Source organism: Hetaerina americana, unplaced genomic scaffold (assembly GCF_022747635.1).
Source record: "Hetaerina americana unplaced genomic scaffold, ioHetAmer1.1.p SCAF_44, whole genome shotgun sequence".
Taxonomy (NCBI): domain Eukaryota; kingdom Metazoa; phylum Arthropoda; class Insecta; order Odonata; family Calopterygidae; genus Hetaerina; species Hetaerina americana.
The window spans coordinates 412,412-439,823 of NW_027287030.1; the positions used below are offsets into that span (position 1 = coordinate 412,412).

Here is a 27,412-nt window from a genome sequence, read left to right on the forward strand (position 1 = left end):
ACTCAAGGTGCTTTGTGGAGGGCACTTCGGGTGAGTACGCCGTCCGTCGGATGGGACGTTTAGCTGCGGACCCCTTGACGCCTTTCGTAAAGAGTAAGCTAATGCCGCAGCCGGGTTTCTCTCCACCCTTCATCCTTTCCTGTCCATCCCCTATGGCGCAAATGACCTCAGATGTCAGTTGCCTCCCCTAAATACTTCTCTTACTTGGGTTTTCACCGAGTATCTTTTATCCTTAGGAACGTAAATAAATTCTAGGATTTTCCAGAGGTAGTGTCAGTCCACATGTATGTGTGTGTATAAAAACATATATATATATATATATATATATATATATATATATATATATATATATGATATGGAGCGTAGCTATGTACGGTGCGGAAACGTGGTCATTGAAGCAGGAGGATAGACGTAGATTGGAGGCTTTTGAAATGTGGGTTTGGAGAAGAATGGAGAAGGTGAAATGGACAGAGAAGAAAACAAGTGAGGAAGTACTTGGTATGGTGAGCGAAGAGAGGGGTTACTTGGGAGAAATCCTATGGAGGCAGGAAAAGTTGATGAAGGGGGTATCGACCGGCAGCGGGATGTTGAAGACTGTAATTGAGGGGAGAATGTTAGGCAAACGAGGAAAGGGAAGGAACAGGATAGGGATGTTGGACGGGATGAAGGTAGGAAGAAAGTACTCAGAGCTGAGGAGGGACCTGATGTAGAGTAGGATTTTGTGTTTTGCTAGGGGTCACAAATTATTTAATTAGTAATTATGTCCATCTAAAAACCTACCTTAACCGGTAGATTACGTAATAATAATATATATAAGAATATATATATATGTATATATGTATATATATACTTATATATATGTATGTATATATATATATATATATATATATATATATATATATATAACACAAACAGAATAGAATAGGAACATTTAAAAGGACACTCACACGGTAAATTGTTCGAGCTTTCGGCCCTCTCAGAGGCCTTCTCAGAGACACTCTTGAAGAAGGCCTCTGAGAGGGCCGAAAGCTCGAACAATTTACCGTGTGTGTCCTTTTAAATGTTGCTATTTTATTCTATTTGTGTTATATTGTGTCAGCCCATTATTGTGCCGCTCGTGTGAGTTTTTCCGTACAATCGTTATATATATATACATATATGTGTATATATATATATATATATATATATATATATATATATATATATATATATATATATATATATATATATATATATATACATAAATATATCGGCAAGCCCCGGAGCACCACTCCATCTCATTTGTGATTGGCGTTCAACAATCGGATATAAAATATGTACGTTAATTATTTCTGTTTACAGTGACGCAGTAAGGTACTACAGGTGACGCACTAAGGTTCTTACGACTATTTTCACGATGAATGTTTTGGAATTCCCATCGGCTTCATGAAAAAGACGCCTTTGATCGTTAAGTGTGCGGGAAGTGGGTGCGGCGCCGCTTTGTGAGACGCAATGTGCGATGCCTGACAAGAGGTTCATCCGGATCACATTAATCGCCTCTCTAATGTCTTCAACGGGGTCAGGAGGGCAGAGGTGACATCGCAAACATCTCGCTTGCGATGACGCGTGATTGAGGAGCATTGCTCGAGTTGAGTGGGCGGCGAGAAAGGCTTACTGCGCATGTCGTCCCGGTCGACAAATTATGCCACACACACTAGCGGTGGCTTGCAGGGTACATACATAAATAAAGTAACTAGTTAATTAAGATAAAAAGAAGCATGGGTAGTGTTGGAGACAGGAATGGAAATAGACGGGTAATTAAATTCAAAGTAGCACGGATTATGAAGCTTCATTTAGCCAGTCAGCCGAGGGGTTACGATCATTGCTGAGCGCTTTAGAAAACCAGTGTGTTACGTGAGAATCAACGTAAAAAAAACAAGGAGATTTTCGATTAACATGGAGGCCAAGCTAAGCTAACTTAAAAGGTGGCGGCAATGGCGAGAGCTGGTGGCACTGTTCCAAGGTAATTCAAGGTAATTGGCTCGTCACGGAGTGGTGTTAGTAAAAATAATTTTTAGGCGGTGTCTCGAAAAATGTGGTCATTTGCAAAAGTAATGCAGTCCCGTAATGGAACTTGGGATGATTATGTTGGCCCAAATTTTTCGCAATCAAGAGTTAGCGGATAAACTACAGCGACTATTGAAAGTGTACGTCATTCCGCATTGAATGACATTAGTTTCATGTCGTTCTATCACGAGTGTTTTGAGTGAAGAGACGGGAGTCTTTTTCAGGCACACACACCCACACACATAAATAATTAATTTTATTCATATTCATTATTAATATTTGGGACCTAACGCAAAATTTTGACACAAGGCTTTTGCCACACCCACATGAATTTGCCTTTCATTAGCAAGCACGGTGAACCGGGATGTGGGAAAAGAATTTCACAGTACGTTCAGCCCAACGCTTGAAATATGCCATTCCATCTCGTAATTTTTGGGTGAAATTTATTTGAGCCATGTGTCTCAGCTGGCTCTTTCCTCATCTCGTCTGTTTAATTGGCTTAATGGACCGTAGCGTGTTGTAAACTTGCGTTTTCACTCGAGTTACTAGATTGACTGCAGTGAATTTATATTCTTTCAATCACTTAATTATTCATTGTATTTTATGTTCGCCTTAAAAATAAATACTGCAGAAAAAACGGCACCTTATATTAAGCCGATTTACACTGTTGTTTCTCAGTTATGAAATCGATACTGAATTCTGGATGCCTGAAAAAATCGTATCGTTTTAAAGAGAGAATCTCATCCGAAAAAAGAGTCGAATTCGATTATCAGTTCTGAAAACAGATTTAATCCCGACAGTAATTATTGTCAGTTTGATTCTTAAATCCAGCTACCAATCACACACGAAGACAGACGTCGTTTCAAGAGATCTGCGCTGGATTTAAACGATATTTTTCAATCAAAATTGGCGTCGACGAAAAAAACAAAACAAAAGCGTTTGCGCATTCGTATAATCCGAGAGTAGAAAGAGTTGAATCGCGCGTAAAGGAGCTAAACTCATTTTTAAAATTACCCAATGTAATGGCCCTTTTTTGGCCTTAATCTTAGCATTATGAACGATTAAATTAATTTTAACCGTCAAGTTTAACATCTTCACGTTCATTGATAACATCATAGATACTTAAACAGCATTTTCGTTCTTCTTTTCTCTTAGCTCTGAACACTTTCATAAGTTGAAAGTTTTGTTAAACTATTCTCGATATTTGTTTTCATGATTTTGTTTGCATTCATTTATACCGGAGGTTATGAAGTAAGTAATATTCCAATTATTTAGTTTCTTTCCACTTGGCCCTAGAATTTAAAAATAGTTAATGCTTAATAGTGTGTCTTACGCTTACATAGACCGTGGCTTTATGATTTAATAAAAAATGATTAAGGGAAAATGCACGCGTAATCCTCTCCGAGAATAATGGTGATGAATGATATTTTTTCGGGAAATTCTAAATTACGCGTAATCATTAAAACTTTCTGACTCCTAAACCTGCGACCGCGTTTTCTAAAACCAGCGAGTACTCGTGCATTATCGCTAACCCAAAAACTATCGAATTTTCTCTAGGTTAAACCAATAAATGTTTGCAATCATCCGCTTGAACTGTTACAAGGCCACATCAACTATTTCCGAGTTTTAAATACGTCAGTGGGATTAAATTATCCGGGGATTGAAGATGATAGGCAAAATAAATTAGTGTAGAGAATAAAAAGTAATTTTAAACTCCTGGTCTCCCGTGATTGTGCTTTCATACCGTAGCTGTTTTAATTTTAGTATTTGGCTCTTTACCAAATGGTAAAAAAATAAAAGGGCCATTTTAATCAGTCTTCCGAGTCGTTAAGTTCCTCTCGCCTGTTGTTCCGGGGAACTATGGACGTTGAACGTTAGCCTCAAAAGATAAACAAGCACTGTTTTTTCCGCGTATGACGTGATTATAATAAACTTTCGCACTGTCGCTCTTCAATGGTTATCCGCCGTCAAATCCTCGAGGTGCTTTTATGGCTAATTCTAAGATAAGTCTTAATTGAAGTGGCGGCAGAAGCGCCAAGCGTGATTCAATGAAACGTACGTATATTTAGAGCATAATATTTATTTTATATCTACAAGATGTGAGGAGAGTTCCCGTCTTTTCAAAACGTATAAGTTGACCACGCCGAGTTAGCATCTTCAAGATTATCCGATGACATCATAAACTCGTGTGCTTAAATAACAAATACATTTACAAAAGAGTAGTTTTTCTTTTCTCTAAGCTTTTTCACTGCCTTAAGAAATCCATCAGGGCGACCAGCCATCCCCTAAATCATGGAAAAAACCTAGAATTGAGTTATAAAAATGTGACAGTTTGGGATAATTTATGGTATTTTACCATTGAACTTAAAATTAAACCACTTCGCTTTTCCACATAGAAAAAAATTATTTACTACCTAGGTTTCGTTATGGTATAACAACATCAGGTTATCATAAAGACCTGAAGATGTTATACTATAACGAAACCTTGGTAGTAAATAAAAATTTTTTCTCTGTGGAAAAGCCAAGTGGTTTAATTTTAAGTTCAATATAAAGATTTTCCACCAAGTGACGCCAGAAGCTGTTTTATGTATTTTGCCACTAAAATATAGAGTGAACCCGAAAAATAAAATATGACGTTCATTTTCTTTATTTGAATGTTAAAGAAAAAATATGTTTTAGTTCATTATGAATTTGGACGCTTCAAAAAGTATTTAAATAAACACCAATTTATGGTAACCAAAACTACGTACAGGCGAGGTAATATTTCAACCTTCGGCGGAATTTTTAATTTGATGATCTATTCAAATTTTAGAATTTTTTTTGATAATTAATTATCTGCCTATGTTTCCAGGTAAAAGTGTGAACTCGCATTTGCTCATTTAAATGTCCTAGTTTTCTTTGTATTATATTGGGGTTAATTATTATTATTTATGTTAATTATGTATGTGTGTGTGTTTATCTATTATATATACATATGAGTGGGTCGCTGTAGTCCAGGGGGTAGAGCATTGGACTGCTGACCGGAGGGCCCGGGTTCGATTCCCGGGCAAGCCTATCTGGGCACCTGCAGCTCCATCCAAGCTATGTGATTTGTCTGGTACCAGATCTTCCCGGGAAACCATAACCGGCGCAGGGAAAGGAAGTGGCCCCCCTACCCTGCTAATCTGTGAATTTCACACGCCGTTAATTTCATCATCCACCAAACCGTAGTATAAAGAAAACAGTAAGCCCCTCTTGATCTCTGTGTACTCAACCTCCATCCTTCCTTCATCCCGTCCAACATCCCTATTCCTACCCCTTCCTAGTTTGCCTAATATTGTCTCCTCCATCATAATCTTTAACATCCCATTGCCACTCAAAACATACACGATGTAGTAAAAAATGCTAGCGCAAATTCTTGAAAAATTATTTTTTTACCTTTAAAGCCTGGAAGAAAAGCTGGAATCAGAAACCATCTTATTAATGACCACTCTGAACATATTTCGTACACTCGAAACTGACACACGCGACGCTAGGTGGACTCTCCTGGCAAATCTCGTCGTGAGGTCCTAGATTGAGTGTTATCTAAGCTCGCTTGGTGTTTTAAATTGTTGCTGCCATTGGGAGTTACCTTCTACGCCATCCAATCAGAGACCCCCTTTCGTTATTGATGCTTCTTTTGTGGGTTACGAATCATTTCCTCGCCCGCGATCCACACTTCCCCGACGTCAAGGGGAAGAGGAGTGAGAGCAGTGGTGCCCTGCTCACGTCCCTTCAATTTGGGAGTGCGGTCAACTCCGCGGGCCCTTCGTGTGCACGCTTTGCCGCCCGGCTGGCGTATGCGTTCAAAGGACCTTTTACGGAAGCGGAACGCGTCATTGCGGCCAAAGGGGGTGGGCAGTAATTGGAACTAACTGGATTCCTTGACGGCATAATCCTTGCATTGGTCCTCTTTCACCACCATCGGACGTCACCCCGGGTGCCGGTGGTATCCAATCATCAGTCCCATTTCGTCTCTCCCCCCGCCCTTAGGGCGTGACGAAGGAAAGTGACGAGCGAGACGCGCTCTCATTTGCAACCTCCGTGAATACGGCCCTTGAGCGAGTGACTGGCCCGGAAGGCTTAGGGTGACCCCGGCCTGAATGGCGTGAATTTAACCGCTATTTTCATTCACTTCCTAATTCTGGAGAAAAAACAATGGACTAGTTTTTTTAGATTACGTGTTTAGCACGTAGACATGGTAATGTACCACCGATATGAAAGAACGCGATGGATATTCATGTATGATCGTCATGATATTGTATATGGTGTGTAGGTGACGGCCAAACTTGATCTCAGCTCTTATCTTGGTATGCTATTCCGTTTCATCGGAATAAAGTAATTATTAATATTAAATATGGCATTGTGTTTAATTTCTGAATGATCAAATACCACATGGTTGCAAAAATGTTTTTAGTAATTTATTGCAAATCTTTCTTTAAATATATATATATATATATATATATATATATATACACACACACACACACACACACACACACACACACACACACGAGGGTCATCCGGAAAGTAGTACCCGTTCGTGAAATAAAGACAAAAGTAAATATTAACAAACATAAAAAATTTTATTTGAAAGAGGATACTTTAAACTACTTCTCAACATAATCTCCAAGCAAATTAAGGCATTTGTCATAACGTGTGACAAGTTTCTGTATTCCTGCTGCATAGTCCTTCGCCGCCAGCTCATTGAGATACGCGAGGGACCCATCTTGCACAAATTTTTGCATAATGCAGATGGTGTTTAACAATTTCATGAACAATTGTTCGAGAAACATTGGGAAAATGCTCACAGATGTCATCAATTGTGACGCGCCGATCGTTCCTCACGAATTCGTCAACTGAGCTCACCAGTTGGTCTGTAATGACAGACGGTCTCCCCGAACGCTCATCGTCGTGTGTGTTCCCCCTCCCCATGTTGAAGTTGCGACACCACCGCCGAACAGACGACTCGTCCATTACATTGTCTCCATACACCTCCTTTAATTGGCGATGAATATCACATGGGCGAACGTTTCTTGCATTGAGGAATTTAATCACTGCCCTCACTTCACAACTGGCGGCGTTCTCAATTTTTTTAAACATTGTAAACAATCACAGAAACAACACAGGCAATGCTAGCGTCAAGCAACTTGGCTCAGAGAAGGCAGACAAGCCACTGAAGCTATCTGACCTCGTCCAGCGGCTACTCGCGTCGTCAGCACTTCATGCGGCACGAACGGGTACTACTTTCCGGATGACCTCGTAGATGATTTCGTCGACGTAACACGGAAGTGCCGAATAGTACATTACACAGTAACAAACAATATAGAAACACAAATATAGGATAGAGAATCTTCCGATGAAGACGGAGTAGAATTCCGTCGAAATTATCAAGAAATAACGTGTGAGTGATCTTTTTTTGTGTTTCTATATTGTTTGTTACTGTGTAATGTACTATATATATACATATATATATATATATATATATATATATATATATATATATATATATATATATATATATATATATATATATATATATATATATACATACATACATATATATATACATATATATATATACATACATACATATATATATATACATATATATATATATACATATACATACATATATATATATATATATATATATATATATATATATATATATATATATATATATACATACATACATATATATATACATATATATATACATATACACAAGTATATATGTGTGTGTTATATCTACACGGACTCACATACACACTCCCTCAATCAGAAAAGGGACACGCAAATCCACTCTCTTTAAAATATTTCTAGGGTAATAGCATCCCTGTCTCTCTTTCCGGCAGTAATGGCTGGCTCTCACATTTATTCCTTAGTCGTTTCTTCTGTTGTGTGCGTTCCTTTTCTGTCTGCGCATTCCTGTTCTCTGTTCGTGTCACATAAACGTTCAACAACGCCACATCGGTCTAGTTTCTTTGGCCATCACATATATATATATATATATATATATATATATATATATATATATATATATATATATATATATATATATATATCTTCAAGTCTTTGATGCTTTGGCATGTAAACATCTTTATTTACATTTTTGAAGCTTCTTATTTTTTTAAATTGTGAATTCTTTTGCGTTGAGGTAATTCTTTTCACCAAGTCACCTCTGGGTGATTAGGACTTGAATGAATAAATAAGTAAGCCGAACACTAAAGTGAAGATGAACTGGAGTACGATGACTGTTTGCATGGCAGTCCTAGGACAAAAGATTAGCTGGAGTGTCTAGCGCCATACATTCGATAAATTAGAGGCTCCCGTCCGTAATACATGACTTCCACGAGTCCATAAGCCACGAGCAGCCAGAGAGTCGTAACCAACCGAAGGCACAGTTATGATTCTCATTTATTTAAAGATTTCTTTAAGAGCTTCGAGGTTATTTTTAGACCCTTGGGTGATAAAGTCTTGGTTTTCCGACCGCCTCCATTCCCTTTGCTTGACTTGACTCGAATGATTTGAGAGTGTCTGGTCGTTTGTAGCGATTGGAATTCCTGTTGGAGAAGAATGAGCATCTGAAGCTCATCAAGAAGGGGGGTTGAGTTGGCCTTAATTTACATTGAGTCTTGCGTATGTTCCTATCTTCCTTGCTCATCGTGAGCGGATATGTTGGTAAATGAAAGAGCGCCGAGGGCGAAACATTTCCTCGTTTGCGTATCAAGTAGTCACTGGTCCCACGATGGACTTGTCAGAATCGAATCATTTCTTAAGAATACAGACGAATTCAAACATATTTGGAGGTAATAATGTTTAGATCGCCTTCTTCATCGAAGATATTTGGAAGTTATTCGCGTGATTTTGTGCGTGGAGCGATATTAATGGGTATTTAAAAAAAAAGAAAATTCTCAAAAAAGGGGCTCATTTTCAAACTGCATGATAAAAAATAAGTGTCATAAATTTAAAGAAATCTGAAAGGTATGTTAAATTTTAAACTAATCGCTTTAATTTGGGGACCGTATCCTGTCAGAGACAATTTTATGCCAGGGGGAAAGCAGGCATTGAAAATGAGTCACGGGTGTCCAATTAATATTTATTTTTAATTTTATTAAAGCCAAAAATATTCCCCGAAAGGAGAGTGGGTGCACCACCCTCTATCCTCCTTGGGCCACCCCTAAGGAGTGAATCCACGTGCTTGAAAACCTTTCTAAAATCCGTAATTTTAGCCTTGGTATCATAGGGTCTGCAGGGAAGGTGATGTAAACTATACTCAGACTAGGGATTCTTGGAATTTGGTGAATACTTTCTCTTGCCTTGTTTCCTCTGGAGGTAAAACAGGAAGAGATACAATTTTATTTTATAAATAAATGGCAGTTCCCACTACCATGCTATCGGTATCGACATGTTCGACAATGAGACAAAATGACCTAAAACAAATTTATTTTTGTGCCCTGCAAGCTCCCGCAAGGGTGTGTGGCAGGGGGTGAATACACACCAGACTAAATTTTACCAGAATATGATCCTACTACGGTCGGAAAATGTTATTTTTATTTCCTATCTTCCGTGGAAAATATAACATCTTAAATCTATCATGTTCTACATTTAATCTCTCTAATTTTATTGACATGATCCCGCCTTCCGTAGTACGATGGAGCTATGCTTACATATCGCAACATAATCGCTAAAGAGACATTCTTCCAATCTATGCTAGGGATATACGAGGTCTGTTCACAAAGTATCGCGAATTTTGAATTTCCGTGAGTTGCGTATATTTGATTTTCGATTCTTTTGTGGCGTTATGTTTATACTTATGCCGATAGGTTCGGCCATTTTGAATGTTCAGTTAATTGTTGACAGCTGTTTTTCTGGGACGTGTTTTGGCTTGTCTTCGATTTTTGCCTGTTCCAAAAAATGGATCAAAGAATCTGTATCAAATTTTGTGTGAAAAACGAAATTAAGCGAATTTTGTGTGAAAAACGGACGCATTCTGAATGTTGACTGTGGCATATGGAGAAACTACCTTGGACCGAAGCAACGGTTATCAGTTGTACAAAATGTAATATAAGTTTATCGTAATCTTTAGTTTTAACTTAGCTCCTGTAATGATTTAAATACACTACTCAGTTTGTCACAACAACGTTTCACAAATCTAGCTCCGATACGCTGCACGCGATGCAATTCGGCAATTAATCCAATTTCCGGAGGATCCCTTAATAAACTGGCGGCATATAGTATTCTAAATGAGGCCTAATTATAAAATCATCCAGGAATGAAGGCGTAAGAGAGGAGCTATGTTTCCAATCAATTGGATGCAAAATACAGGAATAAAAGGCAGAATGGGAATAACATGCAGTGCCATTTCCCGGAATTCGAAAGAAATCTGTTGAACATCAATCATGTGGAAAAAGAAAAGAATCGTAAGACGTATTCGTGCCAGATGGGTCTGAAAGTGGCCTGAAATGGGTCTGGACCAGGCATGGAGCCTAATCCTTGTCAGAATAATAAACATATCCAGATGTCGTGTACCACTTGCTAAGAATATTTTCTTCAAGTAGTTCTGTTAAAAAAGTACTTGTTTTTAATCGATCCATAAAGTTCAATGAGACTGCTAAATTGTTCAATACTCGAATGGATAGAACGCAAGGCTGCAACGCCTTGAATTCCTAGCATTGTTTTTCTATTCAAGTGTTGCGATGTGTAATCGCGTTTCATTTTTTTTCTTCTCGTTAATGCGTTCCATTTAAGTGGCGCATATGTGCGAACCAATCTCCTCCCGACGTGAGACGAGATTAGCCGGCCGGGCTCGCGATGAGCAAAAAGCATTGACCATTGACCCGAAGTTTGGATGTTCGGAGGAGGGACACCATGGTTTGACGGGGTGGATGTTGGCGCCTGTCGCTTTTACTTCCAAGCGCCCTTAGTCGCACAAATATCCGGGAAGTTACCAAAACCAAATTTGTCGTAAACACACGAATCAACTAGAAGGTTGGTATGTCATGTAAGGACCGAGCTCACCTTAGGACTAAGCCCAACGGTGTGTGCTATTCACGAACAGACAGGGTATTAAGGATAGTTAGTCCCTTTCCCTATACCCTCAAGAAGATATGGTACCACACGAAAAATCACACAGCTTGGATGAAGCTCCTTTAATAAATTAGGTAGGCTAATCCAGTTTGTCGTAACAGCGTTTTATTTTTAAAAAAATGTTTCTTTTTCCCCTGCACGCGTTACATGTGTACAGAAAATGGCTGTGTGAGCCGCTTTATGTATGTATTGAGTATGGTTTAGTTCTTCTAAACGATTCCCATCCTAAATGGCATGCCTATAGACGTGGAGACAGTTCATTTACTACTGTAATAATTCGCGAATCTGACCTCCATTCTTCGCACCACTAGCTTTCGCTGACGAATAAGTGAAACTTGTGGAACAGACTCGATGTACGTCATCTCCTTGATTTATGGCGAGTGGATCGTTTTAGACCGATTGGTGAAACGATCTTATCTGTTGAACTGGTGACGACACCTTCCCTTGTCCACAAGGAACAAGTGTATCAGTATTATTTTGGAGGGATTTATAAATGAACAATGAAAGATTCAAATGTGTAGGGGTGAGGATGGGAGGGAATCGAACAGGGAAATGGCAACTTTGTCCCCCTTTCCGCCCTACATCCCCGCTCGATCTGTAGTGAAGTAATTCCATATTCCATGGGCATTAAATTCCTAACAGTAGTAGATGTTTCAGATCTAATTTCATGTGATGAAAATTAGGTATGATTCGAGGGTGAGAATGTCCAGAAATATTATAGACACTCTTGAACCTTTTGCTAAACGTCAGTTTGCCATACGGAAGGAATTAATATGTATCTTTTAATCTCCTCGGAGGTCAAAAGTCCGCAGTGTATTTTTTTAGATTTTCAATCCATTTCCCGGGTGTCCCCAAACAGCAGCAATTCTATGCAACAATTTCAGAGTGTAAAAAATAATTCGACTTGACCGGGATTCGAACCCGGATCCCTCGATGTCCGGCCGGGTGCTTTAGCCATTTAAGCTATCGAGGCGTACTCTGAAACTAGGTAGCTTAGCTTAACTGGCTAAAGCACACGTCCGGATATCGAGGGATCGGGGTTCGAATCCCGGTCAAGGCGAATTATTTTTACACTCTGAAATTGTTTCATTGAAATGTACATTAGCGGATAGCTACGTTAAAAGTTACTGTTGCGGCAGCTCCCGCAGTTTCTTGAAGGCAGCAATTCTATTCTACATCATATCAAATATTCTACATTCAATCCTAGCGTATTATCTTCAATCAAAAGAAGAGTACACTCAAATAGTCCACGAAGTCGTAAAGATAATTAAATTTTAGTTCAATAGGATGCATTCATTATCTCAGTCATGCTTTTGATCCTTCAATATCAATGTCACCGCCGCCAATGGCCTTGGTGAGATTGACGAACTCGAAGAGCGTTGTACTCGGACCGAGAATGTTATCGCGTCATTTTAATATACGTCGGCATAAATGGAAATAATCGCTTGAGTCATCAAATTGATGGATTGAAGTTGTGAAATCAAAATACTATATTATCACAGTTTCTCTCAACGGTTCATTTTACTTCGTTTCCGTGATGGCGATTCGCTGTATCTCCATAAATTTCCATCATTCTTGCTTTGTTTGCGAAATCTCTTGAGTTGCATCCATGGCAAAGAAGTCTCACTGTTATAGGTTCCAAATAAACATTTTACAGCATGGCGTGTTTCAGGATCGGCATTTCCTGTGTGTGAGATGTCTGTACTAAGGTGCTCGGCCTAAACCCAGGTTGGAAGTCGCTACAAAACTACCAACTTGCCATATTTTCTTGTGAGGAAATTTAAGAATATGACCCAGCCGAATCATCTATTGTTTATTATTCTTAATCTTACCAATTTGAAGTTTCTATCGGGGCACTGCTCCTCGAATAGCGACGGATTCATTCAACATATTCCTCCTATTAAAGGTTGGTTACTGGATTCTTCCAAACGGCTATTATCTTCTACGTAGCACGAGAACTTTCCCTTCTTTGTGCTAGAAAATTTCCTTCTTCCTTTCTTCGTGCCTTCTGACAGTCTTCATGCTGTCTTCTTTCCTTCTGGTCTTATTGCCCTTCTTCCTATACCCTACTTACCCAATGTTCTTCCCTCTAGCGCCGCCCTTAAACCAAAACTACCTCCAATAATTTTTGCAGTTTCCGTATTTCCCTTGGCAACGTTCTCTCTTCCACCAAAATGCTTAATATTTCTCTATATTTCTGCCTCTATATTCAAGTTATTTTCTCAATTCTCCTCCACATCTCAAATATCTCCCAATATAAGGCACTCACCTCGAAGATTCCGTTTCAGTTCTATAATGCGCTCTATATTTTGCGAAACTTTTCTTCTCATGTTGTCATGTTAGGTCTTCATTCAATTCCCTTCATTTTATAAATGCTTCTTTCGCGAACACAATTGTAATATAAAATTTTTCCGTTATTTTGTCCATTTTCCTTTACAATTCGAATACAAGGCTGCAAATCATATTTGATCATAATTCTTTCCTTATTAGTAGTGTTACTTGAAGCCCTTCCAAGCCGTGTAAGCGAGGGTCATTTTTAGGTCAATCATGGCGAAAAGCGAATTATTGAAAAAAAGGGAAACAGCTGGAAATGACGAAATCATTTCTATCGATTTCGATTTAATTCGATTGTTATAAGATGTAGTGAAAACGCATACGGGACACTTTCGACCATGTTAAAAGCTTACGAGTTAAAGGTTAGTAATAAATATAGGACCGCTGTGAAACTACGTGAAAAATTAAATGATGACGAATGACGTATTTCTGGTGAGTTGTTCAGAGAGGAATCGTCGTCGTGAAAGGTCTCAAGAAATGCCTTTCTTTGACAATACCGAGATTGTGACATCACGGATTCGACGAGTTCCAATTCTTGTGCATAACAATCGACTCATCAAAAACCCACGACTTCACAATTTCGCCATTGTCGAGGCTCAGCGATTCCGAGGTCTTCCTGAATATGGCCCCTGAAGATAATGGACAACAAGTAACGGAATGTTTATCTTTATTTGTGCTCAGTGTCATATAATTTGTAAAGGAGAGAGGGTGATATATTCAGGAGAGAGAAAAGACGAAACATTTTAATAAGATGCACACGACCAGTACCAGAACCTCCATTAACATCGCCCCTTATCTGGCGCCATCGAGCCAGACGAATTTTACGATTTAAATTATGAATGTTGTAGTTTGTTTAAGTGCTGCATTTATCCTGTCTTCGTGCGTAACAACCGTTCGAGCGTCCAAGGAACTTATGGTCGTTTGAAGACAAGTCAGTCGTTCAAAACTCTTTTTTTTTCTTTTTTCCACTGCATAGAACGTGTTTTCAACGATTATATGCAGAGATGATCGCTTCTGCTACATCGCATTGCGGTTTGAGGAATAAGGGCTGTGCATGCAGTTATAATTAGTTAAAGTAATTTAATGATTTGAAATTCTCGATTCTTGTCATTTGCGATATCAGAAGAGTCATCTGAATAAATGTTAAGTTGTTATTGTGGTAGGGTGGGTGCAAGCGCCTCAATTTTGCTAGTACTCCCCCAACTCTTAACTAATAGATTTTAATAATCTTCTATGTGATTTAGGTCTGTATTTCAAATCAATTTCTCAATATGGAATACACCTCGTTTACGAATCGTTTATTATTATTATTATTAAAAATACACATGTGCTGATAGACAGTGTCAGGTGGCACATAAGTCCCAAGTAATCACAAATCGTTTTATCGTTAACATGATTTACCTGTGCAATTCCAAAATATATCGATATATATATATACACATACATATATATATATATATATATATATATATATATATATATATATATATATATATATATATATATATATATGAACGCAAAATAAAACAGGTAACACATAACACACATACATAGAGGTCACTCACTATGTAGATTGTTCGATCTGAGTGTCCTTTTAAGCGTTCCTATTTTATATGTATTGGAAGAGTTAATGAGATAAATATGTTATTATACTATCATATATATATAAGGTTAATTTATGTTCAATATAATTATAATTATGGAATGTGTGTGTGTGTATATATACACGCATACATCCACCGGAAAAACACAAGATTATTGGAGAAGGTTGAAGGATGCGGATTTCAAGCAGGGAAAAGTTTCCTTCATCGGGACTCGGAAACCAAGAATTTTCCATATGTCAGACAGATGCCCTGACCATTAAGCTAAGTTGACGGGAGTGGATGCGTGACGGAATAGTGAATCGGATGAACGGTTTGCTGGAGAGAAAGTTGTAAGTTAATAAGAAAGATTTAATCCGGGAGGTTGAAACAATTCAAATAGCCAGCTGTACTCCTGTTCTAGTTAGTGAGAGTATCTTTCCTCTCGAACTAAGAGTTGGATGAAAATAATAGTTAATATTAAATTAGAATCGTCAGGTTTCACAAAGGAAAGCCAGAAACATTTTATTTCAAAAGTTGTTTGCAAAATGAATGGCGTTGTGGAGTTGGGAAAGTCCACGGGATTCAGGACCCAACGGGCCGGGTCATCCTCACCTGAAACGACGCACGGCGTCTCTCTCATCGTGTCGCCCTTGATGTGCATGATCGAGAGGAACAGGTATCCCAGCATTTGGCAGAACACGGTGGACATGACACATAGCCCTTGTAAGTCCCTTAGCTCGGAGATCAGGATGTATACGGAGAAGGTCACGAACAGGCACACCGTGGATATGGCTTGTAGGGTGCCGAAAAAAACCCACCAGAACTCGGAACTGTCGGGTTCATCCGTAAGGTCGCCGGGGAAACATACGAAGGCCACCCGGCGGATGTTTTCCGGATTGTTCTTCTCCATTTGCACCCTCGTGATGCAGTACCTGCAAGAGCGGAAGTAGTTTGATCACTTTAATATTTTACTCCTGGAGTAATTAGGCAATAGTGTTTTCTATTTTCTCGCGCCTCTTTGTCAATTTATTCTAGATCATTTTTTTCTTACTGGTTTGGAAAATCGGGACACCTTACCAGCACACCTACCGACCTGGGCAATGTGGATAATCTGCATATTTTTAAATGTATAAAACATATTCAAATACAACCACAACGATCAACCAGGAGATTGGTTTGATAGGTCACGTATGTAAATTACTTAATACTAAGCGGTATTTGAAATTCACACTTCAGGGTAGCCAGTTCCTTTCTCTGGGCCGGCTATGGTTTCCCATGAAGATCTGGCACCCGAAATATCACACAGCTTGAATGGAGCCGAGGGTGTCCAGAGAGATGTGCCCGGAAATCGAACCCGGGCCGTCTCCAGTATGGAGCGGGTATCAGGACATGTAAAACGTACTCCAAATATGCTCTACAGTAAAATTTTCCGTGTAATTGAAATAAGTGACCAGAATAGTTGAGATGTAGGGATGTTCTTCAATATTCAGTCCGCTACTGCATGATGAATACAATCTTGAGTATTACTTGGAGATATTGTGGTGGTTATGATTGCAGTTTGATGAACAGTTGTATAGGGTTTTACAGGCTCCAAGCTGATTGATTGTCATTCTGAAGTTGGAATTTCGTACCTTCGTACTAGGTGTGTTCAATTGAAGATGGGAATTTGAGTTTCTTGAGAAGGATTTTATTGTTCATCTGTATTGTCAATGTTATCCCATGCGAAGTAGTCCCCATTAGATGTTATACACTTATCCCAGCGCTTTTCCTAACCCTTATAACACTTCTGTAACCCGATATTTGGTGTAGCTTTTAGCTCTCTCACCGATGCCTGATTAAACCAATCTGTGCTTGTAAAACGACGCCCCTTTTATCTTCTCTTTATTTTTAGAAACAGAAAAAAGTCACATTGGGACAAGTCTGACAAAAATGAAGGCTGGGGCATCATTGCAGTACTGTTTTTGGTCAAACAAATTCACGAACAAGCAGAGGAGTAAAGTATAGAAGCATTATCTTGTTGCAAAAGTCATGAACTGTTTCGCCACCAGTACGGACGGTTATTTGTATTGCTTCACGCAAATGGCATTGAACTACAATTTAGTACTCTTTATGAATTGTTTGGCATTGTAGAGAAAACTTATGGTGCCAATGCGAAATTACTTAATTCCCGTTAGTTTTTAAACACCTCGTATTTCGTTGAAGTTTTCGTACTAATATCAAAACTCATAAATAGGATAGAGATTTTCTCTACTGTATTTTGAAGGAAAATTCGCGCTTAATTTCATTTAGTACAGAACGCAAACGCTTCTTTCAGGGATCGAAGCACGCATGATTTATTAGATCTTTTTTTTTGTGTTTCGATACATTTCATCTTTCAAGATAACCCACAAAATTGATCCTTAAACATACTACAGATTGTTCAGGATGATAATAATCCCTTTAATTTATTATTTTTTAAGTGTAAGCATTTAATGTTTTTATTTAGCATGTAAACGAAGTGCGTGTTTTTTTTAGTATCCGAGAATTAAGAGAGAATGATATTATTTTTTTTATTCTTTGAGATTGGAACGTGACTTTCAATTAGGATCCAACAATGGCGATTCTCATACGTGAGAACCACATGTCGGTCGGGTACTCATCTAAGCGTGATTATGTTTTCGTTTCCTGTCCATAATTGGCTGCTATGCGAGTGTTCATTACCTGCCCACCTTCATCAGCGCCCTAATATATTCCAGTATTCCAGGATGGCAGTAGTCTCACCCTCAATTCACGTAGAGGAAAAGGAAGTAGACCGTGGCCATTGGGAAGGTCATTCCATTCTCTTTTTGGTGCTTCCGCTTAAAATGATTCAAGAAAAATTCGTTTCTTCGGAAATACTATATAAATGTGCCGAAGTCCTTGGATGCAGCGTGCTATTTGAGTGTGATTTCTATCTTCAAAACTTTGTGTTTGGAAGGACTTATGAGTTGTGCGCGCCAAGGCAGATTTACGCTATTATTTCGACGTTTAATTCAGGATATTTAAAATCGTATCGTTTAGAAAGGGTGTCTATGGATTATGTCAATATAATTAGAAAGATCAAGTGTAGAGCAGATAGACTTAAGATGACATTTTTTCCCACGAACGAAAAGGGAGCATAATAACACTATTAGACCGCGCAAGGTGGGAAAATTATTTTTCTTTTTCCATTCTACGTAACCTCTTATGTTGTAATAATCTCATCTAGCTGTAGTCATTGTCCTAGTTACCAGCAGCTCCTCTCGTACACGGTAGTCCAGGGGTAGAGCATTGGCCTACTGAATGGAGGGTCCGGGTTCGATTCCTCAAGCAAGCCTCTCTGGGTGAGCACCTGCAGCTCCACCCAAGCTATGTAGTTTTTCGAGTACCAGGTCTTCCTGGTGTCGCAAGGACATATCGCACGTGCAGCATCCGGCCTACGGGGGGCCACGGGACCCTAACCCTCATGCACCCTCACAGGGCAATGGTCAAGGCCGGACTCGCCTCGACGTCACTCCTTAAGGATGAATAACGAGTACCGCACCTGCTAAGGACGGTATATAAGGAGGGCCCCATGCCTAAGGGAGGGTAGTCTTGAGTCTTGTGTCTTGCCTCGCATAGGATCGTTAGTTAGGTCGTGCTACCAGTGCGACCGGCCGGCGACCGTGTAGAGGATCGTTGACTAGGGCGTGCTACCAGTGCGACCGGCCAGCGACCGTGAAGACCAAGCAAGGTTTACTGACTTATTCCGTGAGTGTACGTGAATTGTTATAAGTCATGCAAGGGTTTTACTGTTCTTATTGTATGTCGTGTGGGTGTCTCGACAATAAATGTATTTAAAGAGTAAGATATGACTTCATACTTTATCGACCCGTCGTTCCCCACCTATGCCCCTCGCGACATATTGGTGTCAGGTGTGTGGGGTCTCTGTCAATGTCCGAGAGCACCAGAGTAAAAGGAATAATAAGGAATAGGGTATATAAAAATTTAAGATACGTTCTTTTCGTGATTCGAGAACCGTTTTCCATTTCCTTGGAAATGGGTTTCCTCTAGAACGGTTCTCCCTGGCATTGACCGCGGACCGCGACGGGTTGATATTTTATTAAGCATTTGTAATATATCTCTGTAGCCATGGAGTCGTCAATCGTGGATGCGTCCCGCTCCTTTCCCCTTCGATGGGAACTGACTCCCCCGCCTCCCGTAAATGTTATGGATTTTACACCTTCTGTAAATAGTATTGACGGCCTTTTGGGATCGGAACCGGCACCCCCCAACCCAATTCCCCCATCTAATATATTCGGCTCTCAAATTTCATTGATCCCCTGCTTTAGTGGAGAAGACGACACTACAATAGATACCTTCTTAGAACGGATTAGGATAGTGAGTCATTTTAGCTATTGGAACGAGTCCCAAACACTAGGTGCAGCCCGCCTACGTCTAAGTGGAACGGCCGCCGAATTTGCTAACTATAATCCCCATGTCATTGAATCATATGAAAACTTTTCAAGATATATGAAGGAACGTTTTACTCCTAAAATTTCCAAGGTTTCACTAGAAAAAATGTTCACTAGTTGCTTGCAAATGCCCTTAGAATCTGTTTGCGACTATTCCACCCGGTTAAGGGGGATTGCAAGGAAACTTCGTTCGTCATTTAATGAACCCGACTCCGAGGCAATAAAGGTAATGATTGAAGAGAGACTTCTGACCCAATTTCTGGCAGGTCTTAGAGCGGAGATTGGCCGTTTTGTCTCCGTGCGAAATCCGAGAAATGTATTAGAAGCCGAAGAATTCGCGCGTTTAGAAGAGGCTAACGCAAGGAATTATTCATCCATGAATAAGGACGTGAATTTGCTAGCCCATTCTGTAAGAGAGTCTCCTCCTTCCAGTCTGCACAACATGAGCGCAATCCCACACCCACAATCAAACTTCTTTTCCCATCACCACCCAGAGCATTTAAGCTACTGCGCGACAAACCCGAGTTTACGTGATTACCGTGCACGTCAAGCTCAAGCTCTTCCCCCTCAAAATTTTGGAATGTACCCCTACCCCGCAAATTATGGTCTCCCACCCCAAGTCACCCACGGAGATGGCGGTTATCCTAATAGCATCTATGCTATGCAGCCAACCACATTCCAAGCTCCCAGACTGCAGCGTCAGAATACCCCCGATCCACGGCCCCCTATTGATGCCCGCAAGTGCTATTACTGTAAAAAAGTTGGACACATCGCTAGAAACTGCCGCGACAAGACACGGAAATGCTTTAATTGTGGCGAGGAAACTCACGCATCCAGGGACTGCCCCTTGATAAGATGCGGTGTATGTAATCAGACAGGACATCTTCCAATTAATTGCCGTAATCATGCCTTAAATAAGCATTCGGGAAACGTGTAGAACCCGACCCACAGGTCGGGAACGAGTTAGTACTGGCCGTGACGCCAGAAGCAGGAATGACAGTTTCCGTTAGGATATTAGGAGTACTGCATAAATTTCTTGTCGATACCGGTGCTGCAGTAACAATTGTTCATCGGAAATGGTTCCCCTTTGACCACCTCAAAATTTCGCGATATGACACACCTGTAAGAAGTGCCTCCGGGCATCCGCTGAAAATTATCGGGCAATGCCAAGTGCCATTCGAAATTGATGATAAATTATACCCCCATGACGCTTTGATAATAGATGGGAATTCCCCTGACTATGATGGCATACTTGGATTGGATTTTATGGTGCGATATGGAAGTAGCATATCGTTGGAAAATCGGAAACTAAAGGTTTGCGACGGTCATGAAACTAGGCTTGAATCCAATAACAAAAAATCAACGGTCTTTCCAATTGTAACCGATGATCTAATCTCTTTTAGTGAATCAGAACCCCTAACACAAAATAATTTTAATTTTAACCCATGTAGTTCGACTTTGCCTGATGTAGATTTTAATTTATTGGAAGCAAAAGGTAATGAGGATAGCGTTAAAAGCGAAGAAGGTACCGCGACTGTAATTGTCGATCTGTTAGGACCTATTGAAGAGGGGTTCAGTGAGGACAAATTAGAAGCCTCAGTGCGTGTCTTGGACGCTTCCGAAAGGAACACTGATGGCGACATAAATGGAATCACTGGCGACGGCGGGACAGATGATAGGGTTTCCTGTACGCCACAATTAAGGGATGTCCAAACAGATCTGTTTAGTGGGGCACCTGAGGGTCTTTCGTGCACACTAGACTTAGAAAAGGGTTCGATTGTAGTGGAAGAAGAGCGCCTTAGCGGGACAGATGATAGGATTTCCTGTACGCTAGAGAGCGATGGGCGAAATCGCGGGATAGATGAGCAAGATTCCTATACGCAAGATTTTGAGACCCAAAGAGCCACTACCTTAAGAGCAATTAAAGTACCTCCTCATTCAATTGTGTTAGTACAAGTTCAATGTTCCAATTTCTCAGGCAAAGAGATTTCAATTTTTGAAGGGTTCCATGATGTATGTATTTTACCGATTCTCGCCTCCGTTGGTGATGATGGTTCAGTCCCTCTGCTCCTTTCTAATCCTAGTAATGACATCCAGGCACTAAAACGAGGTACCCACATAGAATATGAAATTCATAAAAAAAGTACAGACATTCCCATTGTTAATATAGTGGAGTCAAGCGATGTTGAAATATGGCCAGAATCGCCCAAGGACGGTGAATTGACTTCCTTGTTTGAACTAAGCTCTGTGCATCCCAATGCCCTCGAACCTTTAAAGAAACTTTTAAGTGAATTTTCGGATATATTTGTCCACGGGGACATTAAATTAGGCCGTACTGATGTGATTAAACACACCATTGATGTAGGCCAGGCCAGCCCAATTAAAAGGGCACCCTACCGCGTCCCACATGCCCAAAGAGATAATTTAGATAAGGCAATTCAAGAAATGTTGGAACAAGGTGTCATTTCGCCATCCTCAAGTCCTTGGTCTGCTCCACTCATACTTGTAAAAAAGAAACCCGTGGAAGGGAAACCCTTGCAGTATAGACCATGCATTGATTATAGAGCCCTCAATAATGTGACGAAAAAGGAAGTTTTTCCGTTGCCCAACATGGATGAGACCTTCGACCAATTAGGCGGAGCCCAATATTTCAGTTCTCTTGATTTATGCAGCGGATATTGGCAAGTGGAAGTGGATGAGAATTGCAAAGAATACACCGCCTTTAGCACTCCCACAGGGCACTATCAGTGCAACAGAATGAGCTTTGGTCTCTGTAACGCCCCCTCTACCTTTATGCGTTTGATGACACAGGTAATGCAAGGAATGGTTAATAAGGGATGCATTTTCTATTTAGATGACATACTACGGTATGACGCAACCTTGGACGATCATATCTCTGGCCTTCGCGAGATTTTTTGCAGATTGCGAAACGCCGGCCTTAAGCTAAAACCTGAAAAATGTAGTTTTTTCCAAAAACGAGTTAAATTCCTGGGACATATTATTTCATCAGACGGCCTTCAGCCTGATGACGACAAGGTTAGTGCTATTAAGAGATTTCCTATCCCAACTAACGTCACACAGGTACAGTCGTTCCTAGGATTAGTTGGCTATTACCGCAAGTTCATCCCTTATTTCGCACGAATTTCAGCGCCACTGACCCAATTGACGAGAAAAGGCATAGGATAGACTCTATCTGTCACAACCCCTGAGGAATATTGTCCATTTGAAAATTATTCCTCCATACCACGAAGCCCTCCATGGCGCCTTCTGTTTGGTAAAATATGTTAGTAATTAGTAAAGATAAGGTTTATGTGAATATGGTTCTTGTAAAGACAATAGAAGGATACAAGATCCCGAAAATCGATCGGCTGTGTATGTGTGGAACTCAGTGCTATTAGTGAACTCAGTGAGAACTTAACTGTTATTTACACCAAGAAACAGCTTCACCTTGCTACCGGCGGATGGATTGTGCATTCCACAAATTTATGAAGCCGCCAGTGCAGTGGAGGCTCAAACGCGTGTCTTCGCTGACTTAAGTGTACAAGTGACCTGTCGGGTGAAGTTTAATACATCTTCAACATGGTGGAACATTCCTAGTGAATACGAACGATGGTTGAAGCACGAACTTTCCCTTGTGTGGAAGAAAATTTATAGGTTAAGACTTTCTGAGGTTTATTTATATTTTAGATTATGGATTGCATTACTTACGGGTACAGCCGCCGACGATCAAATTAAATCGCTGTCGAAGCAGATTTCTAGATTGGCCAGCGAAACTGAACGTCCCCTCGATGCCAGATATACCTTTCTCCCTAATGCCTTAGCCACACACAGAGACAAGATATCATGTTAACGCAACCTTAAAAGCTCCTCAAGCCCTAAAATCATCTTCTGAATAAAATAATAATGCCCTTGCTCACGCTATCACACAAATAAAACTCCGCCAATAAATTGTTAGCCTTCTGCACGCCACCTTCCTCGCAATTTCACGTCTTATCCGTGAAATTCATGGTGATGGACCACCACTGAGAAATATCAGCGAGTTGGCTGAGATTGGTAAATTAACCCCGGCCATTCTCCCTCCTAAACGTCTAAGGGACAGTGCGAGAGACGTCGCCAAGAGACTGCCGTCGTACTTATTTTTCATTGGGTTCACTAGCGGGGGTGATATCTCCCTCTACGATGTGGCCCAAACGAGAGTGTTACGCCAGCCGGGAAGAATTGAACTCTTGGTCATCGTTCCCGACACGTGCAAACGGCTCACAGCAGGCCATAATAATGCATTCCGACTCACCTTACTCAGGTGTGGCCGCAAATCGTGAACGATTTGTTCGCCTACCGGCTGAATACTCTTTGCAGTTCTCAAACGGCATTACCCTGATCTGTCCTCCCGCCTATCCTATCCTAAACCTTTAGCGCCAACTCATGCAACATCGCGGTGTTTCTCGGTGTCACCACCAAAATAAAGCAACATTGTTAACTTAGGTTAGCAATTCCTCCTTTTGCTGTGCACGTGAAAGGCGAGCACCCCGGCGAATAGCGTAAGCAAGGTTACGAAGTGAACTTTCCAATGTCCCGATAAATATAGTGTTTCTGATATCTCAGGGCATGGGACCATTATATTGGCATCCGGGTGTTCAGCACACGGTGACACTCATTACCCCCCCCCGTGTCGGTAACGTCGCGCAAGACTCTTCACATGCAATCCATGCACCTAAATTTCCTGTATAATAGATGTAGGCACCCTTGTTCCCTCTTTTTGTAAAAATATCTGTATTTGCACCCCAGCAAGTGGGTCTGTCCTTATTGAATGTTATATATATGTATGTATTTTTTTTTTTTTTGCATTCATGTTCATTGGTCTGTATTCTGTTCTGTATAGTATCCTGTATTATGATTAGTGTTGCCATGTCTCTTTGAAAACCGGGGTGATGTCGCAAGGACATATCGCACGTGCAGCATCCGGCCTACGGGGGGCCACGGGACCCTAACCCTCATGCACCCTCACAGGGCAATGGTCAAGGCCGGACTCGCCTCGACGTCACTCCTTAAGGATGAATAACGAGTACCGCACCTGCTAAGGACGGTATATAAGGAGGGCCCCATGCCTAAGGGAGGGTAGTCTTGAGTCTTGTGTCTTGCCTCGCATAGGATCGTTAGTTAGGTCGTGCTACCAGTGCGACCGGCCGGCGACCGATCGTTGACTAGGGCGTGCTACCAGTGCGACCGGCCGGCGACCGATCGTTGATTTGGGCGTGCTACCAGTGCGACCGGCCAGCGACCGTTCGTTGATTAGGGCGTGCTACCAGTGCGACCGGCCAGCGACCGTGAAGACCAAGCAAGGTTTACTGACTTATTCCGTGAGTGTACGTGAATTGTTATAAGTCATGCAAGGGTTTTACTGTTCTTATTGTATGTCGTGTGGGTGTCTCGACAATAAATGTATTTAAAGAGTAAGATATGACTTCATACTTTATCGACCCGTCGTTCCCCACCTATGTCCCTCGCGACACTGGGAAACCATAACCGGCATAGGGAAAGGAACTGGCCCACCTACGCTGATGCGTGAATTTCAGAAGCCGTCGGGCTTAGTACTGGGTGAACTCTAACGAAGTTACGATTAATTACTATGTTTATGGGTTTTATATACGTATATACGAGGGTTGCTATATATATGTTATATATATATATATATATATATATATATATATATATATACATGTTATTTATATACATATACATACATACATACATACACATATATATATATATATATATATATATATATATATATATATATATATATATATATAATAACTACCAATTGATAAAAAACTTGATTGTTTAATTGTAATCCTAACCAGTGTGTTATGACCCCCTGCCGTACACCCTAGCGGTAGCTCTAGGGGTACCATTTAGATGAATAAGCCGTAGTAGATAAATCAGTTGAATTCGATGTTCAGAATTGAAAGGAGAAACAAGTACCATAATTTCTATTTTCTTACCGATTCTTGAATGCCATTTACTGTAACAAATGAGCGGGGTTGTTTCAATATACTAGCCATATGGCTGGACCTGGGGCTTGTGGCCGCATCATTTTTGTAATAAACTAGTTTTCGTGATCTGTTGGTGAAAATAAGCTCTTGGACGAAAAAGGATCACGATGATTGAAATATCTGACAGTTCACAATTGAGGAAATCACTTCTTTTATTGTCAATGCTTTGATTCGGCTGATCAATGCGAAGCATCTTCAAAGAAACCAGCCAGCACCTTCCTGTGACGTTCTCCTGCGAATCGAATTCCTTGCCCTGATATCCTATTTTTCGTATGTTTAATTTTGGCATTTAACAAATTCCCTAATGCCACAGCCAATAGCCTGTCAAAATTGTGGATGGAATCTGACAATGCATCTACCAAAATTCTTTTCGATTAAGCACCAACTTCGGCGGGAAACGCTGAAAAGCTGTGCGCATTCGCAAAGATCGGAAGTCGAAAGAAGAGATGGATCCTGTACAGAAATTTCATCCGAGACTTAGTACTTAGTCTGCATCCAACTTCGGGAACATCCTTATTTCAGTACGGATGTCAGTAAATGAAATAAGCATTGGGTAAATCGGCCACTTCATCAATTTCTCTCTGTTTTAAATCTTAGGAAGACATATTAATATGAAAGGAGCAGAAGGAATGGTCATTTACAAATACTCGGACCTGAGCTGAGGGAACTCATTGTTCAATTAAGATGTAAAAAGGAGTAATAAGAAAGTCACGGTGGCCATAGATATGCTTAGTAATATTGACTGTATCGGGGGCATTAAGAAATATCGAAAATATTTTCGCCATTATGAACTTCGGCAAGGCATTATATCGAAGTTAATTTTTGAACTTCGATTCGTCAGCTCCGGGAAATATACCCATTTCAACCTGGTCGATATAAAAATGTCGAAATTATTTCGATAATTTCATCATATCGAACGGTCCAGGTTGGTATATTTACAGCAAAAAAGGCTTTATTGGTTATTTGATTCTAAAAAGATATTTTCAGCAATCCGCGTGGTTAGTGTGATGGTTTTTTTTGATAATTCGAATCACGTCTCGCTGATTGGGGAGGAGGACGCGGCACAAGACAAAGGAGAAAATCATATTCATGGTCTGGTTCGGTGCCGTAGGAAATTGCTTCAAGTGCGAATAATGAGAGTTCGGTGCGCATTGAAGCGGGAGAACGCGCCCTCCTGCTTTCCAGGCGGACACAATGCATGAATTGCAATGAGTAAGCTGTTGAACTAGTGGGTGTGCCGCCCCCATCCCCCTCCCCAAAGATTGCTCACATGTCCTCGCTATGTGCGTGTAGACATAAGTACGCACGATTGATATAATCAATAGAACAACAAAGAACCTTCTGATATGTTTTCCGAAAAATCATGCTTAGTCAGTATTTCCCTGAGAAATACGTAACTAGTGACCGAATATATCGTTTACGCCACTGTGGATGTAGATTTGCATGGATGTGTTGATTTTGCGTGTGGTTTTGTTCTCTTTTACGGGTGGTGACCTAACACCCCCCGCTACACGCCCTTGCGGCAGCTTGCGGGGCATTATGTAGATGTAGATATACTATTTACTTTCGACCGAATATACGAGGGTCATCCGGAAAGTAGTACCCGTTCGTGCCGCATGAAGTGCTGACGACGCGAGTAGCCGCTGGACGAGGTCAGATAGCTTCAGTGGCTTGTCTGCCTTCTCTGAGCCAAGTTGCGTGACGCTAGCATTGCCTGTGTTGTTTCTGTGATTGTTTACAATGTTTAAAAAAATTGAGAACGCCGCCAGTTGTGAAGTGAGGGCAGTGATTAAATTCCTCAATGCAAGAAACGTTCGCCCATGTGATATTCATC

General features: G+C 40.5%; 2 protein-coding genes across 2 annotated transcripts in view; one reads left to right on the plus strand and one right to left on the minus strand.

Moving 5' to 3' along the window:
• The window catches only part of LOC139692903 (RNA helicase aquarius), a 134,172-nt gene that overhangs the window by 62,168 nt on the left and 44,592 nt on the right, over window positions 1-27,412 (plus strand). The gene's annotated exons all lie outside the window — the stretch shown is intronic.
• The window catches only part of LOC139692905 (probable G-protein coupled receptor Mth-like 3), a 71,694-nt gene that overhangs the window by 39,710 nt on the left and 4,572 nt on the right, over window positions 1-27,412 (minus strand). Inside the window, exon 2 of the mRNA XM_071591222.1 lies at window positions 15,687-16,006. Coding sequence (XP_071447323.1) covers window positions 15,687-16,006 — 320 coding nt within the window. The remainder of the gene's footprint in view (window positions 1-15,686; window positions 16,007-27,412) is intronic.